Genomic DNA, 21,035 nt, shown 5'->3' with positions numbered 1-21,035 from the left:
TTATATCTCTGCTGAATTCTCGTGCCTACCGTAAAGAACAACGTAGACGGGATAGAGGGAGTACAAAAATCCAATCATACCTGATAGAGATGAGACCGCTTTAATATTCATGGATAAGTTTGATCGAGTTCATGCATTAAAGGCGAAGATTTAATTATTGTTGGACTTTTACTCAATTATATTTACTTAGTTTCATTTGGGCTTGCAAATAAGTTGGGCTTTAAGCCTTTTAGAACTATTTAAACCTACTGGAAGACAGTTTTTGGATTAATAATATTTGGGACTTTCCCTTGAGTTCTCACCCAGTAGTATCACGGTGAACTCATTATCTCCATCTCAGTGTTCTTGTTATCACGCCCCCGCTACGTCAGTTGGTATCAGAGCCTTGATACGCTCCTGGATGATGCCACCTCGACGACAGCCTGTTGTTGACGCTCTAACATTAGACGATTTACGCCAACAAATCGCTACCCTAACTCAGGCTGTCAACGCTCTACGAGATCAACAACCCCACTTTGATGACGCGACCGCCGTTGGTGGACCGCACCGCCGCCCTCGCGAGCCGCCACTCGCAGATCGCCGTGCTGCCCCGCGCAATCGCGCCCCACCCCTTGACGCGGATGATCTCATCGATTCCGAAGAATACACGGTTTCGATTAACAATCCATTCGCGCCTCTCAACCCATGACAGCCGCCTCCAGCCACCGACTCACGACGGGAGCAGGACATCCCTCTTGATATACCAGATCTCAATGGTTCCCTAGATCCATCTGATTTTTTGGATTGGGTCAACTCGGTTAACGAAATTATGGATTTAAAGCGGATTCCAGACGATCGGAAAGTGGGTTTGGTTGCAACCCGTTTCCGTGGAAGGGCTAGAGCTTGGTACCAACAATTGAAGCCTACGAGACAACGACAAGGCAAATCGCGCATTGCATCTTGGACGAAATTGAAGAAGCATCTCCAACGTGAATTTCTCCCGTTCAATTACAAGGGTACGTTGTTTCAGAAATTACATTTGTTGCGCCAAGGCACTCGTTCGGTTTCTGAATATACCAAAGAATTTTACCAATTGATTGCACGGATTGACTTGGCCGACGCTCCGGATCAATTGGTATCACGATACATTTCGGGATTGCGTGTGTCTCTCCAAGACACTTTTAATTTGTTTGCACTACCAACTTTGGCAGAGGCACACCAGCGTGTCTTACTTCTTGAGAAACAGCAAGCGCGCCGTTTTGCAGCGACCCCTCCGGGCAGATCAATTCCACCATCATCTGCTTCTGGGGTATCATCTTCTCGCCCACATCCACCACAGACCACTCAATATTTACCGCCTAAGTCGCCGGGTCCACACCCGGTTCTGCCAGCCCGCACGACTCAACCTGGGCGTTGTTTCTCTTATGGCGAACATGGCCATCGATTCACAGCTTGCCCTCGCCAGCAAGGTCGCACCCTATACCTGGAAGACCTATCTACATTGCTGCCTGATGCGCTCCTTTATGAGACCAATACCGATATTTTATATATTCCTGAAGCGCACCTAAAGGGGGACATTGGTGAATTATTGGTATTGCGACGAAATTATTTGGCACCGAAATCAACGGACACTTCTCAACGCCATTCATTATTCACATCCACGTGTACTATCATGGGGTAATGTTTGCAAATTTATTATAGATTCCGGAGCATGTGAAAACGTTATTGCAGCTGATACAATGGATAAATTATCTCTTGCCACTGAAAATCACCCTGCCCCGTATGATCTCATGTGGCTTCAACGTGGTAAAACTGTTACGATTTCTAAACGTGTGTTGATTAAGTTTGGAATTGGTGATACTTATTTTGATACAGTTTGGTGTGATGTGGTACCTATGGACGCCTGTCACCTTCTGGTGGGGCGTCCCTGGCAATTTGACAGACAAGTCATGCATGATGGTTATAAGAATACATATAGTTTTATCTACGAGGGAACCCACATTGTCTTATACCCATCTGTTCCACACCCGTCTACACCACAGGTTTTATACCTCAATCACAGTGCCTTTATGAATGAAATTGATCAAACCTCTTGTGTGATTCTCCTTGTGGCGTGTGATGCAGCTTCTGGTATACCTCCTCCTGATACTATGGCACCATTACTTTTTTAGTTCAGCGATATATTTCCTACCGAAGCACCTTCTGGATTGCCACATTTGAGGGATATACAGCACCATATAGACCTTATACCAGGGGCTCCTCTTCCTAACAAGCCAAATTATCGCATGAGCCCTGCTGAACATGAAGAACTTAGGCGCTAGGTAGAAGAATTATTGTACCATGGTCACCTTCGGGAGAGCCTCAGCCCTTGTGCAGTCCCAGCATTGTTAACTCCTAAGAAAGATGGTACGTGGCGTATGTGTGTGGATAGTCGAGCTATCAACAAAAATCACTGTTTGCTATAGATTCCCAATTCCTTGTCTTGATGATCTTCTTGATCAATTGAGCGGTGCTTTGATTTTTAGCAAACTTGATATGAAAAGTGGGTACCATCAGATACGCATTCGACCTGGGGATGAGTGGAAAACTGCATTCAAGACATAGGAAGGTCTTTTTGAGTGGTTGGTGATGCCGTTCGGTCTTTCTAATGCTCCAAGTACGTTTATACGGGTTATGAATCAGGCCTTGCAGCCCCTTATTGGTACGTGGTGTTGTCGTTTATTTCGATGATATACTTGTATAAAGTCGATCCGTTGATGAGCATCTTACACATTTACGAGAAGTTTTTTTAATCCTTAGATAGGAACACTTTTTTGCTGCACCACCGAAATGCACTATCTTGTCGATAGGATTTTTTTTAGGCTATGTCATCTCGGGGGATGGTATTAGTGTGGATTTTTCTAAAATTGAGGCAATTCAGACTTGGCCTACTCCTACTACTTTTACAGCTGCTCGTAGTTTTCATGGGTTGGCATCTTTCTACCGTCGCTTCATTCGTAACTTCAGTACTATTATGGCACCAATTACTGATTGTATGTATGGAAAGTCATTTCAGTGGACTTCTGAATCAGACTCTGCCTTCTGCTTGATCAAGGAGAAATTGACAAATGCTCCGTTATTGATACTCCCTGATTTCTCCACCCTGTTCGAGTTGACTTGTGATGCTTCTAAGGTGGGCATTGGTGCAGTATTAAGCCAACATAATCGTCCTATTGCATATTTCAGTGAAAAGTTACATGGTCCTAAAGCCCGGTACAGTGCCTATGACGTTGAATTTTATGCGGTGGTTCGGGCAATACGTCATTGGCGCCACTATTTGTATCAGCAAGAGTTTATTCTTTACACCGACCATGAGGCTTTGAAGCATCTCAAGACACAGGACTCTGTCTCTTCACGACATGCTTCTTGGGCTGCTTTTCTCCAACAATTCACATTCATTCTTCGTCACAAGACTGGGGCGACGAATAAGGTCATTGATGCCCTTAGTAGACGTTATGTTCTCCTTATAGACATGCGGGCTGTAGTACCGGGATTCGATATTCTTCCGGAAACTTACAAAGATGACCCTTTCTTTGGTCATATTCTTACTGAGTTGTTGTTTGGACCTTCAGATGAGTACACTTTGGTGGATGGCTTCCTCTTTCAGGGTGTTTGTTTATGTCTACCTCAAGGGAGCCTACGTTTTCTAGTCATTTCTGAGCTTCATGGGGCTGGCCATGTTGGCAGGGATCGTACTATATCCACGATCCAACGTCGATATTTTTGGCCATCACTTCGTCGCGATGTCACTCGTTTTGTGGAACGGTGTCGCATATGCCAGGTGTCCAAAGGTACGTCTACTAATGCAGGACTTTATCTTCCCCTCCTCATTCCTACTCGTCCCTAGTCTGCTATTTCTATGGATTTTGTTATGAGTTTACCACGGACTCATAGGGGTTTTGATGCTATTTTCGTGGTTGTGGATCGCTTTTCAAAAATGGCTCATTTTAGCCCCTGTAAGCGGACAACTGATGCGGTACATGTGGCTCAGTTATTTTTTCGTGATATTTACCGTTTACATGGCCTACCCGAGTCCATTGTTTCTGATCGAGACACTCGCTTCTTGAGTTATTTTTGGAAGAGTTTATGGGGTATGACAAATACCCGTCTAGATTTCAGCAGTGCCTATCACCCACAAACGGACGGTCAGACGAAAGTTGTTAATCGTTCTTTGGGCAATTTGCTACGATGCTTAGTAGGGGAGAGTATTCGCTCATGGGATTCTCGATTGAGTCATGCAGAATTTGCACATAATTCTGCTTTGAACCGGAGTACGGGTTTTTGTCCATTTGAGATTGTATACGGCGTGGTACCACGTGGACCCCTCGACCTCGCCCCTGTTCCGCCACGGTCGCACTCCGACGGGTGAGCCGAGACCATGATGTCAGATATTCTTGACATTCACACCAAGACAGCTCAACACCTCCACACCTCAAAAGCTCAATACAAGAAGGCGGCTTATGCTAAACGACGACCGCTGGAATTGGAAGAAGGAGATTTTGTATGGGCGGTCTTAACTAAAGATCGATTTCCGTCCACGAATACAATAAACTGTCAGCTCGGAAAATTGGGCATTTTGAGATCCTCCAGAAAATTAATTCCAATGCTTACAGACTGAAGCTTTCCAGCAACATTCGGACTTTAGACGTTTTCAATATCAGATACCTCATTCCTTTTGCAGGTGATAATTCTTCCGGAGATGAGACCGCTTCTGATTCGAGGGCGAATCGCTCATCACCTTGGGAGGATGATGGAGATGAGACCGCTTTAATATTCATGGATAAGTTTGATTGAGTTCGTGTATTAAAGGCGAAGATTTAATTATTGTTGGACTTTTACTCAATTATATTTATTTAGTTTCCTTTGGGCTTGCAAATAAGTTGGGCTTTAAGCCTTTTAGAACTATTTAAACCTAGTTTTTGATATTGGAATACAGTTTTACGATTAACATTATTTTGGGATTTTCCCTTGAGTTCTCACCCAGTATACGTAGTATCACGGTGAACTCATTATCTCCATCTCAGTGTTCTTGTTATCGCGCCTCCGCTACGTCAATACCTTTCTTCTCTCTTTGTGTTTTTTTTTTTTTTTTTTTTTTTAGAGGATTGGATTTTGAATTTAGATTTTTAAGGATTTTGAAGTATGAATTTTTAAGTTGTCTTTATTTAGGGGTTTGAATTTTGTAATGATTATGTTGGAAAAAATTATTTTTTTTATGGAAAGAAATAATATTAATGTGATAGTTTAAAATAGATGGTATTTAAATATTGTTATAAAAATTATAAATAATAATGAAAAGATGTTTGATTTGATATTTATAAATTAAATTTAAATTTAATTTTGGAATAATTTTATATTTGTTTCTTTTATTTTTCAAGATTCCCGTTGTATTATTTTATCAATTTTTTTTAGATTTTTCATATTCATCCAAATTTTTTCTTCAAAAAATATAATATATTATACTAAAAATTATTTTTATATTAAAAATATCTCATCAACACTCATTTGTATTACATCAATTCTTAGTATTTTAATCTCAACCAAAAATTCAAACCCCTAAACAAACACATACATATTTTTCCCTTTTTAAATTTGGATTTGTTGGATAATACTATTCTCATTTACTACACCACTTGACGCCATAAATTTGTCATGGTATTAAAAAGCAATTGCCGACGGCATTGTGATTCAAGCCCCTCGATCAGACCTACATCTAAAATGAATAACGAGATACAATGCAATGTTCATGTTTCAACAAAACACATTATCGACATAGCGTATGTAACATAACACAATATTACCGTAGCCTACGCATTACAACATTCTACGCATCGCCAAAAAAAATATATAATCATCGACACTAGTTCCGGCATATGCCAATCATTACTACCAGTCACCCCGAGGCTCTTCGTCAGTCTTGTCATGTACTGGCCAACGGGAATGTTGCGCACCCTTGTGTCAGATGCAGCGGTTATACAAAATCCGGCTATTCGATATCCAAAATGGATTGGAACACCTTTATTCATGCTCCAAAAGAACTTCGAATCCCCCTTGCTTACTGCCGAAGTTGCTTATTCTAGGCCAATATATTGACGTATGAGGAAGTATGTTGTGGACATACTTCAAAATAGGCAAGTTCAATGTCGATGCCTTAGATGCTTCTGGATTGAAGATCCCACCGTTGCTTATTCTAGGCCAATATATTGACCAAAAAAGAGGCATTGTATGGCCATGTTCTTGTACTCAGATGTTTATGTGAATTGGCGATCATAAGGTCCGAGTGCAACGAAGAAGTCCGTGACAGATAGTGAGTAGCTACGGCCTCCATGTCGAAACTGCGGCGATCGAATTTGTCATACAGATACAAGTTCAGCCTGTCGTGCTTCAGTATGCAGAGAAACTCTAAGGCCAACTCTTTGTACGAAGACTCGTTAATCTCAAACAATCTCCTCCACACACCAAATAAGCATATTTAAAAGAAAAAATATGCAACAAGAACACACATCTTGTCCTAAACCATTTTGATATGGTTGGTCAAATCCTTAAGACATGATAACTTAATGGAGGAAGATGTTGGTAAATACCCTCGACTCACCAAATAAGCATAAGTAATTGAGTTCAAAATTAGAGGAATACTTGACTAAGTCAAGTGTCAAAAGGATGGGATGCACAAGGATTAGTTCAAACTACCGTATGATCTTCGAGTCTTTCTTCTTTTAGGTTTCACCTGCAGTTTCACTTGTAATGCCCCGATTTCGAAATGTATAAAATAATATTATAATAGCAAATAAATACTTTTATAATATTTTGGGATCAAGAGATTAATATTTCGGAATAAATTTTATTCTTATTTTGTATATTGATTATAATTATAGAGACGGTTAAACGGATAAATATCGATAAAAATAATCATAAAATATAATATATATATATATAATAATATAATAATAAATAATAATAAAGGTGATGATGATGAAGATAATGTTTATAATAATAATACTACTACTACTAATAATAATAATATAATTATGGGTAAACTGTTTTTTTAGTCCTGTAACTGGACCCCCTTATCATTTTAGTCCCGTAAGTGGAGTCTGTCGCAAACTAGTCCCATAAGTGAAAAATTTTCGCTGTTTTAGTCCTCCGGCGCCAGAGACGCCCGCGTGGCTCGCCGGAGGTGACGTGTCCGCCAGGTCAGCGACACCTACGTGGATTTTTTTAATTTTTTTAATTTTTTTAAATTTTTTTTAAAACTTATTTTTAATTTATTTTAAATTTTATTTATATATTTTTAATTTTTTAATTTGATTTAATTTTAAAAAAATAAAAAAAAATTGAAAAAAATAAATAAATCCACGTGGCCGCCAGGTGTCGCTGACCTGGCGGGACACCTGGCGGACACGTCACCTCCGGCGAGCCACGCGGGCGTCTCCGGTGCCGGAGGACTAAAACAGCGAAAATTTTTCACTTATGGGACTAGTTTGCGACAGGCTCCACTTACGGGACTAAAATAATAAGGATGTCCAGTTACGGGACTAAAAAAACAGTTTACCCTATAATTATATATATAAGAAATAATCTTACCTGTGAAGAAAAAGAAGCAGACGTCCAGGAATGAAAGAAAAAAAAGGAGGCAGAAGGAAAAAAATAATAAAAAAAGATATAGCTGTTTAATTTCAATTTCGACTTGGGTATTATATTCCTTATTGTACGTAGAGTTTAATTATGGATTTTAATATAAATTTAGATATTGGAGATATTAAATTAGAAGTTTTTCAAAAATTCATAATTGGCTATTTGACTATTTAATCGACTAATTTCTTTAGCTAATAGTTTATTCATAATCCTAGCGTTATATTATGATAATTTCGTATCGATTCGAGCCAAATTGAAAATAACTGTCTATTGCATTGGTCTGTTTATTTATATCTTTAATTATTTTTGGTTAATAATCGGGCGATGTAAATATTATGAAGTATAAGAGTTTTATAGTTAGAATATCGTATTCTACTAAATATAAAAGTTTGAAGCCCAACGAGCTAATTATATAAATGAACTTTTGAATAAGCAGATAGGTCCTATGAATAATCATATAGTTCATTTGAATAAATAATGGGACATGTGTACGTTGGAGAAGATTTGGGTGAGATTACAAAAGTTAGGAAGTATCAATAAGAGGTAAGTAGTAATGAATTAAATCTAATTTTAAGAAATTAGGTATGCACGTTGCATGCGATGCTTATTAACATGTTAATGTGATATTATGTTGATCATTCTTCAAGTGTATGTATATATTTATATATATGTGTGTATGCATGTGTGAGCTTCTCATTTTATGATATTTGATATACGTATTTGATTGCGTTGGTGAATTTATGAAAAATGAGGATAGGTGAGCTGTCTCACCGGCCCTTTTCGGTAAATTCACTTATTTGACATGTTGCACACATATTGCATGATTTATCAGATATGTTTTTATAGATCTATCGTTTAGTCGCCGTGTGCGGTAGTGCTAGGCTAGGGTATCATCTGGGGTTAGGATATTCGGCTCCGATGTACCGTAACACTTTGGCAATTATGGACGATAGTAGTTGGATAACTGGGTGACTTAGTCGCACGGTCATCCAGGGATTAGACCCATTGTATTTTAGACGTATTTGGTCTAATTATTCGTGTTAGGTGTTGTTCCACTCATTGGGCTAGCCACTGGTGAGGTCTACCGGTAGTTTAGGATCATATGCCAAACTCCAAACGTGATCCCGTTAGGGCGCGCGAGGATGAGTAGAGTTTTCGGGTATTACCTTGGGTGATTCCAGGTTGCACGGATTCTACTACATTACATGAGATAGGGCTAGTCAGTGGGGGTCCTATCTTTGTTATCACAGACTATGGGGTGTCTTGTGGTTAATGGCGACAACGTTCGGCTATCCATGTGTTGATTGTGGGAGTCGTATGGTGGGTATATGGAAATAGACGGATGACTGTTATATTATTATGGGTTTATCAGGTCCTTCCTTGAGCCGAGGATTTTTCGGCTATTTATTGATGATGGTCTAGTGAGCTTGTTATTATGGGGCCGAGGTTATTCCGGCTGCTCACTTCGACGGATGTATATACATGTGCATTGTTGTCAAGTTTGATATCCTTGTTGCATCATTTTAATATTGGCATGTCATGACACGTATTGTATGATCGACGGAGAATAGACTTTATTTTAAAAGGTATGACATGACATATTTCACGTTAGTTCTTAAAATAAATTTAATTCTAGACTGCTTTTAAGAAAAATATTTGGTTAAGGTATGCATGACACCTCCAGGACAGGGGACGTCTCAGGATATAGAAAGACGGACTGAGTAAGTGAACTCATATCTGTTGTATTATCTGTAAAAATTTTAACCGGGAGAACCTCTTGTTTAGGAGTGTATTTTGTAAATATTTATAAATCAGATTTTGTTATATAATAATGCGCATTTATGGTTAATTTTAGCATTAACACTGTATTGTGGGACCTGAAATAGGAAATGACGACCTTCATGATGCAGTGTTGCGATAGCATTTCCAATACGAGTCAATTGGGGGGTGTTACATCGCCGGTAATATTAATTTTTGTGAACCACACTCAGAGCAAGAAAGAATAAGACAACAAAATTCAGAACAATTTGAATATAATTCAAAATTGATTTTGGACTTGGAAAACAAAAACTAGGTAAATTGAAACAACATGTACCTAGTTGGAACCAATTTCAAACATAAACATAGGATTCACACATACTATCCAATGGCTAATAAGGTTGAATAAACCTCGTGCCATACCTTCCAAACAAATATTCTAATATTCCCCAAATTAAATATGATGACACTGTGTTGCCGACATATGAACTATTGTCGCCGGAAATTCTAGGAGATGGTTGTTGTTATAACCTGATATTTCCGTGCTAATAATTTGTGATGTAATAATTCGTTTGTATTAATTTAAAAAATAAGTAAAAGCGAAAAGCAATTTGAATAAATTTTCATAGAAGTAGTTTTTTAATAAAATTATTTAGATTTAATAGAGTTAAAAATATTTTTAAACGATTAAAATTATTAAAAAGATATGTTGTTAATATACTTTTATTTTTTATTAAAACTATTAATTTATTTTTAAATTATATTTAAATATTTTGAATTATCTAAGTATAAAAATATACTATATTTTAAATTTTTGGTTATTTAAAATTTAGAATTTAATTTACGGATAATATATAAATTAAAAATAAAATTACAATCCAATATTAAATTATTTGTATTTTATAATTATTCTAAAACTTTATAAATTATATTTGATAATTTTAGTATAATGAAAAAATTATTGTTAAATTTGTTATTTTAATTATAATTTTAAATTTTAATTCAAATATAATATATAAATTAAAATTAATTATACAATGATATTATTTATTTTTTGGGTATATTTTTTTATTATTAATTATTATATTAATACGTAGAAATATAATTATATTTATTAGTCTCTTACAGTACAAATATAATTATAATTATGAAGTAAATTATATAAATAGATATTTTTAATGTTAAATATAATGATAAAAAAAAAGCATGTGCTACTCATATGGGAATAGAGGTAGTATATAAATTAATTATTTTTATCAAAGGTGTTTCAAATTTAAAAGTTGTTTTACTTTTGAACAAAAGTCAATAGAAACAAGTATAAAGTACTTTTTTTTTTTTTAGAAGTATAAGCCAAATGCCCTTGCAAAAGTCAATCCAAACGGAGTTAAGAAAATTTGTTATTATTGTTATAAATATAATTTTTTTTTTTTCGTTTCAACTAGTATTTTTTATCATTTTTGTCTATTCCACTTCAAAATATCTTTTTTTTAAAAAAAAAAAGAGTAAAAGTAATAATATATTAATACTATAACTCCTTAAAATTTTATCTAAATTACAAACATATCATTACACATAAAGTTACTTTATACATAAAATCAAGAGCAAAAATATTAAAACCTTTTACACATTTTCATTAACTAATAAAATATTATTATTTTTTAATCAACTACAAAATTCCAAATAACCCTTTGAAGTGGGACACAAAAAGTATATTTTATTAAAAATATATAAATATTTTCATCGAGAATATATGTCTGCTTTTCTTCTGACCAAATGAAGAATCAATTCAAGATAATCAATAAAATCCACACCAGAATATATAAAATATAAAAGAAATTTAGAAAGGCATACCTATACAAAGGAAAAGGCATAAAAATGAAGGAAAAGAAAAATATGATTAAAAAAACTTAGATACTAGTAATTTTAATTTAAAGCACAATTTAGTAATAACAAAATACTTCATCAGTCTCGTAATAAACAATACTATTTTTATTTTAATTTATCCCGTAATAATATATTTCGATATTTGCTAAATTTAACTAATTTAATACATACTTAACAAATTTAATTTAATTTAATTAATTTTATAACATTAATATTGCTACAGGATCTACTAAAAAAAATTATTTCTATATTTTTTTATTAAATAAATAATTTTATCTATATTAAAACTTTCAATCTCTTATAAATTTAGTTTATTTTAATTATAAATATATAATATATATTTTTATTAATTTGTCTTATTTATATAAAATTTTATTTTTTATAAAATGATCTTTATATTACATATTTTATTGGAACAAAAGTATAATATTTAAAATATTTAAATACATATTCTAGATTTATTTTAATCATATATTATTTTTATTTTAAAATTATTAACAATAATATTTACATAAAAATAATAAAGTAATATTATAACTTAATGTTATTAACTAATTAAATATAACCACTTTAAAAACTGTATTACTACTAACATGAATTAGTTCAAATGGAACCTAAAGTAAATAATTGTAATAGTTTTTAGTGTAAATTAGTATAGATGAAAATTAAAAAGTGAAATTAACGGTATTTGAGGAATTGCAGGTAGTAATGAAATTTTAATGTACATAATATAATATAATATTTCATTTGTTCCATTTTTTAGTGGGATTGCATGCTGAAAATTAAGTATCAGCATTATGATGCTGATTGCATATTAGTCATGGGATTAAAATTTTTAATTCAATGGCTAATATTAGATTAAGGGTGTAATTGTAATTTTAATAACCCTAATTTATGTAACTACATCAAACATCACCCTCCTCCGTTCTTTCACGCAGCAATCGGTGGGGAGAAACGTCATCCTTCATTCTTCACTCTCCTTCATTCTTCAATGGTTGATATCAACGAAGGTGAGCAGAATCAATTATCCATTATTCCAACCCCATTCAACCGCTCAACAAGGAATGGAAACATCGAAGATATTGCAATTTCGGATGATCCAGCGCCTTCGCTAGTACCAGACGCGTTGGAACGCGAAATCGCTCAATCGCGTAAGTTACCCATCAAAAATTGACTTGAAATCGTGAACATTGTACCTTCTATGATCAATTTCATTGAAATTATGTTATTCTGTTCAGCGGATTGGAATTTCGTAAATATACTTTAGCATTCGCAGTTTAATGAGAGCGTTAGTTACCAGCATGATGACGAGGTCGTCAAAAGAGAGCATGATGACGAGGTCGTCAAAAGAGACGATGAACATGCACTACCACCAGGTCCGATTACTCGAAACCGTGCCAAGAAGTTTCAAACTAATATTATGGCATTAGTTCTACACTTGGAAGAGGAAAACATGCACAAAGTTGAAGTATGGAGGCCAATGGGAAGAGCATTGTCAACATTGAAGTGCATCCACCCTTGAAGACCACAATTTATAACACCCATGGAGTTTTTACTCACATCATTACCCATGTGGGATGGGATAAGAGGTGTTTTATTTTATTTAATAAAGTGGACCCCTTTAATCTAATTAATTGGACATCTCTTATTTACTTAATTAGTGGGATATAAATAATATATAATTTTATCCCACATTGGTTGTAGAGTCCTTTTGTCAACCTAGCCTCCCCTATAAATAAGGCACTTGGCTTCACTTGTTAAACACCTTGAAAATTATATCAATTAAAGTTTCTTTTTATTCCATTATATTGGAATTAGTGTGTGAGCGAGGGTTACCCTTGCATACGCGTATCATTCTTAAATCGGGTCTTTGGGTTGATTCCTTGGGTTCGTGGCTTCTGAAACCGACCGGAGTTTCTAGCCAAATCGTTCGAGTCTCCATTGGTTTAGAGGTGTTGGGTCTAGGCAACGCTTGGGTTCACATCCGATCAATTGACGAATCGGATACCGGTAATATCTTCTTTTTTTACTTATTTTTTTTATTTGAATTTAGTTTTAAGTTTCGGTTAGTATAGTTTAGTTACTTGGGCTGCGTCATCAATTTGGTATCAGAGCCCGTTTTTGTCGGAATTCTCATTCCGGTAGTACTAGTAGTCTTTATTTCATATTTTTAAATGATGTTAAGATCTTTTAAATTTTTGTAAGTAGCATTATCATTGTTGGGCAAAAATATATATATATTGCAAAAAAAAAAAAAATGCATAAAATTAAAAAAAAAAATACTGCAGAAAATTAAAAAAAAAATACTGCAGAAAAAAAATAAATAAAAAAATACTGCAGAATTAAAAAGAAAAAAAGAAAAGCCCTCTTTGAAATATATTGTGATTTTGAGTATTGTATCCATTTGTTTATTTGTCGATATTGGTTTTCTTGCGATTGTGCTTTCATTGTTGGTTCGTTACTATTGTTGAGTTTGGCTTCTTGGGGTACACTCGTCAATTTATATTGGCTATATTCCGTGAAGTTTAGTTGGCTATAATTCGAGGGGCTTACCAAGGACCGTGAAATTTGAGCGCGTGTGTAAGACGGAGAGGTACATACGTGGGTATACACGAGAGGGTGAGGAAATCATTTATCTAACCATCTATATATATATATATATATTTCCACTATAATTTTCTATGGCAGGTGAGAAAAGTGACGAGGAACATGATATGGCATCCGCATCAAGTTTTGACCCCAAAATGTTCGTGAAGGATATGATGGTGGAAGTACAAAGGGTATTTCGACATGAGGTTGAGGGACTCCATGCCTGAATAAATAAATTGGAAACATCGAGAGTAGAAGGGAATGCAGCCCCTCCACGTCCCCACATTGGAATTCCACTTCTAGGACGACAACAGCCCGGGAATGCTCTAAGGCGTGAACGAGTTTGTGATCTTCTCGAAGATGATCGTGACATGACTGAGTATGATGGAGAAGTAGAGAGCAATGTTCCTCTTCGAGGACGACGAGGGGCACATAGGAGAGATGACAATGATCCAATTCGTTCTATGAAATTCCAAATCCCACATTTCTACGGGAAATATGATTCAGAAGCATATCTTGATTGGGAGCAGAAGATTGAGCTGATCTTTGATTGTCAAGATTTGGATGGTCCACAAAAAGTCCGAGCTGCGGTCTCCGAGTTCAAAGATTATGCCATTCATTGGTGGGACAATATTTGCCTCAATCGAAGGCGAGGTGGAGCACCGATGATTCAAACATGGGAGGAGTTGACACGTGTTATGCGAGCTAAATTTGTGACGAGTTCGTATACGCAAGAATTGCATGTTCGACTGCAATAGATGAAGCAAGAAAATAGGATAGTCGATGAGTTCTACAAGGATTTGGAGGTGACTTTAATGCGGGCTGATGTTAGAGAGAGTCAACAAGCCACGGTAGCGAGGATCTTGACGGGGCTGAATCGAGACATTGCTGACAAAGTGGGATTGTATCGTTTTGATGATATTGATGAATTGGTGGAACGTGCTATTACTATTGAGAAGCAATTGAAGCGTAAGGGCAAACAGAAAACATTTGGTACGAAGCCCTTCACACCAAATTATACCAAGAAGGATGACAAAACCCAAGTGGCCCAAGGATTCGGTAAAGGAAAAGGTATTATCAAGGATGACACGCCGCGGAACAAGCATGTTAAAGCTGATCCGGAGAAGCCGAGAAATCGAGATATCATTTGCTTCAAGTGTCAAGGTCGAGGCCACATTGCAAGTCAATGCCCAAACAAAAAAACGATGATCCTCAATAAGTTTGGGGAATACGAAACGGAATCTGAAAATGAGGAGGGGGTTGATCAAAGAGTAAATGAAGAAAATAACACGGATGATGACTCTGATTCTGGTATTGGTTTGAGTTTGGTTACCTTACGAGCCTTAAGCACTATGTAAAGGACATTTGATGAGGAACAACGAGAAAATCTCTTTCAAACTCGTTGCATAATTGAAGGCAAAGTGTGTAGCCTCATTATTGATAGTGGGAGTTGCACAAATATTGTAAGTGAACTTGCTGTTCGAAAATTGAATTTTCTAACAACACCCCACCCCAAACCATTCAAATTGCAGTGGGTTAGTAATTGCGGAGAGTTGAATGTGAACAAGCAGGTGACGATTCCTATCAAGATCAAAAATTATGAGGATGAAGTCGTTTGTGATGTGCTACCAATGCAAGCTTGTCACGTATTACTTGGGAGGCCATGGCAATTTGATAGAAAGGCTCATCATGATGGATATTTGAATAGATACTCATTTGAGTTTGGGAGTAGAAAGATATGTTTGAAGCCGTTGTCTCCAATAGATGTCCATGAGGACCAACTCTACATGCATCGTCAATTTTTGGAAGAAGCCAAAGAAAAGAGAGAAAGAAAAAAGAGTGAAAAAAATAATAGTGAAAAAAGTGAGCATAGGAGTGAGAAAAGTGAGAGCAAAAAAAAAATAAGAGTGACAAAAGAGAGCAAGTGAGTGAACAACGCAAGAGTGAGCTTGAAAGAAAAATGCTTGTGAGCTTGAGAGAGACAAAAAATTTGAAAGTTCATGAGGGAAGTTCTTATTTACTTTTGATTAAACCTGTTTATTTGTCTAAGCAAGAGCTAATGGAACTCCCTTCCAATGTTGCTTCTCTTTTGCAGGAATATCAAGATATGTTTCCTGATGAAGTAACCGGAGGATTACCACCTATTCGGGGCATTGAGCACCAGATGGATCTCATTCCGGGTGCATCAATTCCAAATCGTCCAGCTTACAAGGCAAGTCCAGAGGAAGTCAAGGAAATACGTAAGCAAGTGGATGAGTTGCTTGACAAAGGCTGGATTCGCGAAAGCCTAAGCCCTTGTGCTGTACCAGTTCTTCTTGTCCCAAAGAAGAATGGTGGATGGAGGATGTGCATCGATTATCGAGTTATAAATGCCATAACGGTAAAGTATCGACACCCTATCCCTTGTTTAGATGATATTCTAGATGAACTGCATGGGTCAAAATACTTTTCTAAAATTGATTTAAAAAGTGGATATCATCAGATTAGAATGAGGGAAGGTGACGAATGGAAAACTGCATTTAAAACTACATTCGGCTTATATGAGTGGTTAGTCATGCCTTTTGGCCTTACGAATGCTCCAAGTACGTTTATGCGGTTAATGAATCATGTATTACGTACTTTCATAGGGAAGTTTGTTGTGGTTTACTTTGATGATATTCTCATATATAGTAAATCAATGGAAGAACATGTAGAGCATATTCGTAATGTTTTGGAAGTGTTAAGAGCTGAAAAGCTTTATGCTAACCCGAAGAAGTGTGACTTTTGTGTCGACAAATGTATTTTTCTTGGTTTTGTTGTAGGTGCTGAAGGGATAAGTGTGGATGAAGCTAAAACACAAGCTATTTGGGATTGGCCAATACTTAAAACGATCAAGGAAGTTCGTAGTTTCCTTGGACTTGCAAGCTTTTACCGCCGCTTTGTGCGAGATTTTAGCTCCATTGCAGCACCACTGACTGAGCTTACAAAGAAAGATAAACACTTTGATTGGAGAGTTTCTGAACAAGCATCTTTCGATTTGCTTAAGAGAAAACTTACTAATGCTCCTGTTTTAGCTCTACCGGATTTTACTAAGCCATTTGAATTGGAATGTGATGCCTCAGGAATTGGGATTTGAGCTGTTTTGATGCAAGGAAAGAAGCCGATGGCGTACTTCAGTGAGAAGCTGAGTGGGGCTGCCCTCAACTATTCAACGTATGACCGAGAATTGTATTCGTTAGTTCGTGCACTTCAAACATGGCAGCACTATTTGCGATCACAAGAATTCATTGTTCACACTGACCATGAATCATTAAAGCATTTAAAGAGTCAACAAAAGCTTAGCAAGCGGCATGCGAGATGGGTAGCATTCGTGGACACATTTCCTTACTCGATTCAGTACAAGAAAGGAAAGGAAAATGTTGTAGCTGATGCGCTATCAAGGAGGTACGGGTTGCTAACCTTGTTAGAATCTAAGCTTATGGGATTTGCATTCATAAAAGATATTTATGTGAATGATGTTGATTTTTCTGATATCTTTGCAAAATGTGCTACGCATGGCTTTGGTGATTATTATTTGCACGATGGATATTTGTTTCGTGTGAATCGTTTGTGTGTACTTAGGTGTTCACTTCGTGATGTGTTAGTGGTTGAGGCACATGAGAGAGGTTTAATGGGTCATTTTGGGCATGATAAGACATTGGGTGCATTGCATGAACACTATTATTGGCCTAAAATGAAGCATGATGTGGAGTCTTATGTGAATAAATGTGTTGTTTGTAAGATTGCAAAGTCACATGCACAACCACACAGTCTATACACACCCTTACCTATTCCAGAAGCACCATGGACTGATATTTCAATGGATTTTGTTATGGGATTGCCTAGGTCTAGGAGAGGAAATGATTCGATTTTTGTCATGGTTGATAGATTTTAAAAAATGGCACACTTCATTGCATATAAGAAAACCAATGATGCATCTCATGTTGCAGATCTATTCTTTCATAATGTTTTGAAATTGCATGGTGTCCCTAAGGCAATTGTGTCGGACAGGGATACAAAGTTTCTTAGTTACTTTTGGAAGACACTTTGGGCTAAATTGGGAACTAAGTTGCTATTTTCTACATCTCATTATCCCCAAACGGATGGTCAAACTGAAACAGTGAATAGAACCTTAGGGAACCTGCTTCGTGTCTTGATAAAAAAAAATTGCAAAAGTTGGGAAGAATGTTTGCCTCACGCTGAATTTGCATATAATCGTATGTTGCATTCTTCGACACACATGTCTCCTTTTGAGGTTGTTTATGGCTTTAATCCTCTAACACCTTTGGATATGTTACCATTGTCTAGCAATGAGTATTTTAATAGTGATGGCAGGAAACGGGCTGAATTTGTGAAGGAGATGCATTCAAAGGTTCGGGATAACATTGCAAAATCAAACGCTCGGTATGCTAAAAGTGCTAACAAAGGTCGAAAGCATGTAGTGTTCAATCCAGGCGGTTGGGTGTGGTTGCACTTGAGAAAAAGTAGATTTCCCGAGAAACGGAAGTCTAAGTTGAGCCCAAGAGGAGACGGGCCATTCCAAGTTGTGGAACGCATCAATGACAATGCATATCGTATTGAGCTACCGGGTGAGTATCAAGTTCATAGCACATTCAACGTTTCTGACTTAAGTCCTTTTGATGTAGGAGATGAACATGCTATGAAAATGGGGGATTCAATTTTTCAAGAAGGGGGGAATGACGAGATCGTTAAAAGAGACGATGAACATGCACTACCACCAGGTCCGATTACTCGAAACCGTGCCAAGAAGTTTCAAACTAATATTATGGCATTAGTTCTATACTTGGAAGAGGAAAACATGCACAAAGTTGAACCATGGAGGCTAATGGGAAGAGCGTTGTCAACATTGAAGTGCATCCACCCTTGAAGACCATAATTTATAACACCTATGTAGTTTTTACTCACATCATTACCCATGTGGGATAAGAGGTATTTTATTTTATTTAATAAAGTGGGCCCCTTTAATCTAATTAATTGGACATCTCTTATTTACTTAATTAGTGGGATATAAATAATATATAATTTTGTCCCTTGGTTGTAGAGTCTTTTTGCCAAGCTAGCCTCCCCTATAAATAAGGCACTTGGCTTCACTTGTTAAACACCTTGAAAATTATATCAATTAAAAGTTTCTTTTTATTCCATTATATTGAAATTAGTGTGTGAGCAAGGGTTACCCTTGCATACGCGTATCATTCTCAAATCGGGTCCTTGGGTTGATTCCTTGGGTTCGTGGCTTCCGAAACCGACCGGAGTTTCTAGCCAAATTGTTCGAGTCTCCATTGGTTTAGAAGTGTTGGGTCTAGTCAACGCTTGGGTTCACATCCGATCGATTGACGAATCGGATACCGGTAATATCTTTTTTTTTACTTAGTTTTTTATTTGAATTTAGTTTTAAGTTTCGGTTAGTATAGTTTAGTTACTTGGGCTGCGTCACATGATATGTGATTGTATTTGATACAGATATCAGCATCTTGCCATCTATTTGAAAGCATATTGAAATATGGTGGTTATCATTTTGATTAACAGAATTTAGTATTCCATGTGTGCAGAGTCCATAGATTGGCATGCACTGGAATTTACAAAACCGGATGATGCATACAGTTTCTATTGTGAATATGCACACAATAGGGGTTTTTCAATGAGGATAAAAATTCAGAAAAATTTCAAAAAAAATCACACTAGATGCAATACATGGAGTATTGTTGCAACAAAACAGAGTTCAAATAGGGTAGCAATGTGAAACCAAGCAATCCTAAGATTCATCCAAAACAATGCAGTGAGTTAAGAATGATCAAAACCATGCATCATAGTCATGAAACGGAACAAACTGTAATTCAAAGATACAACTTTAGTTTGACAAGAAGAATGCAAAGTACAAGTGACATACTTTAAAGACAACTACAATCATGATCTACATCCTACAAAGCATAATCACATGTTTGTATCCAATCATAGGATTAATACATCACATTTAATCATTGCGAATACAAATCAAGAAGTCAGACTACCAATCAGATCATTGTATGATTTGTGAAAATAGTTGTCGGATGAACAAAAAATGTGAATATGCTTCTTTACTTGGCCCGTCTGCTCAAATTAATAGATTAGTATGATGAGTGTATTCTTCATATATGTTGTTGAATGAACGTGAATATGCTGAGCAGGTTTGTACAGCCAGGCAGTAATATTGTTCAATTTCTTTATCAATTTCTGAATATGCTGAGTAGGTTTTTACAGCCAGACAGTAATATTGTTCATTTTTTTTTCTTTTTATCAATTTCAAAGAGTGGTGAAGAATCATAGAGAAAAAAAAGGAACAACAAGATTTTTTCGCACGAGATAGACGGCTGGTTGCAAATCATATGTTCAACTCATTAACGAAATCTGCAGCTATATTCTACACACCGAATGTCTCTCAATGGTTTCAGGAGCAACACCAAAGATTCTTTGAATTCATAACACAGTACTTAGATGAAAAGACAACATATTTTATATATAACATGGAGAAGACAAGCGATCAACATCTTGTGCGCGTAAATATTCAAGAATCTTCAATTGAGTGCACGTGCAATATATAGAAAAACTCTAGAATGTTGTGTTGTCATTCAATACACACGATGGATGTATTAGTATAAACAGGGTGTGCACAGTTCAAAAACATCCCAAACAAATACATATTGAATCGATGGAGAAAAGATGCTAGGAAGATGTTACAGTAGCACCACACAAGCTACATATCATTGTGCCACTTTTTCATGAATTCTGCAAAGTTAATAGCATCTGAGCCCGAAGAATTACAGTTCATTTTTACATAAATTCAATGAATTGCTTCACAACATAGTTACATGCCCAAATCTGTATGTAGGAATGCCAACGGATGAAAATAACAGTTACGTTTTGTATATATTTTATATTCATTGAAATATATATATGAGATTAAATTAATCGATTCTTCATGCTACAAGAGAAGTACAAAATATAACCACTGCAGACCATTTCATATTGAAGCCAAGAGACAATCCAAAAGGAAAAATTAAAAGAAATATGTCAATCAGCAACTTTAAGAGACAAAAGAAACATCAAATGATGAATAAGAGAAATAACCAGTAGGA

The 21,035-nt window shown here is 36.1% G+C and overlaps 1 protein-coding gene across 1 annotated transcript; it reads left to right on the top strand.

The window, feature by feature from the left end:
* The first annotated feature begins 221 nt into the window (after positions 1 to 221).
* Positions 222 to 2,032, top strand: LOC127248807 (uncharacterized). Its single transcript, XM_051271343.1, has 2 exons — positions 222 to 995; positions 1,191 to 2,032. The coding sequence occupies exons 1-2, from the start codon at positions 809 to 811 to the stop codon at positions 1,658 to 1,660; spliced, it is 657 nt and encodes a 218-aa protein (XP_051127300.1). The 5' UTR covers positions 222 to 808; the 3' UTR covers positions 1,661 to 2,032.
* The last annotated feature ends 19,003 nt before the right edge of the window (positions 2,033 to 21,035 follow it).

The sequence above is a fragment of the Andrographis paniculata genome, unplaced genomic scaffold (genome assembly GCF_009805555.1).
Source record: "Andrographis paniculata isolate CXL003 unplaced genomic scaffold, ASM980555v1 Contig34END, whole genome shotgun sequence".
NCBI classification, from domain to species: domain Eukaryota; kingdom Viridiplantae; phylum Streptophyta; class Magnoliopsida; order Lamiales; family Acanthaceae; genus Andrographis; species Andrographis paniculata.
This window is presented reverse-complemented; position numbering and strand designations above follow the sequence as displayed.

What these genes read in the sequence shown, in the direction of transcription:
- LOC127248807 (XM_051271343.1), top strand. Translation starts at nt 809, where the DNA reads ATGGATTTAAAGCGGATTCCAGACGATCGGAAAGTGGGTTTGGTTGCA. An exon ending in TCTCCCGTTCAATTACAAGG is followed by an intron (nt 996 to 1,190) that starts GTACGTTGTTTC and finishes CAACTTTGGCAG; the next exon opens with AGGCACACCAGCGTGTCTTA.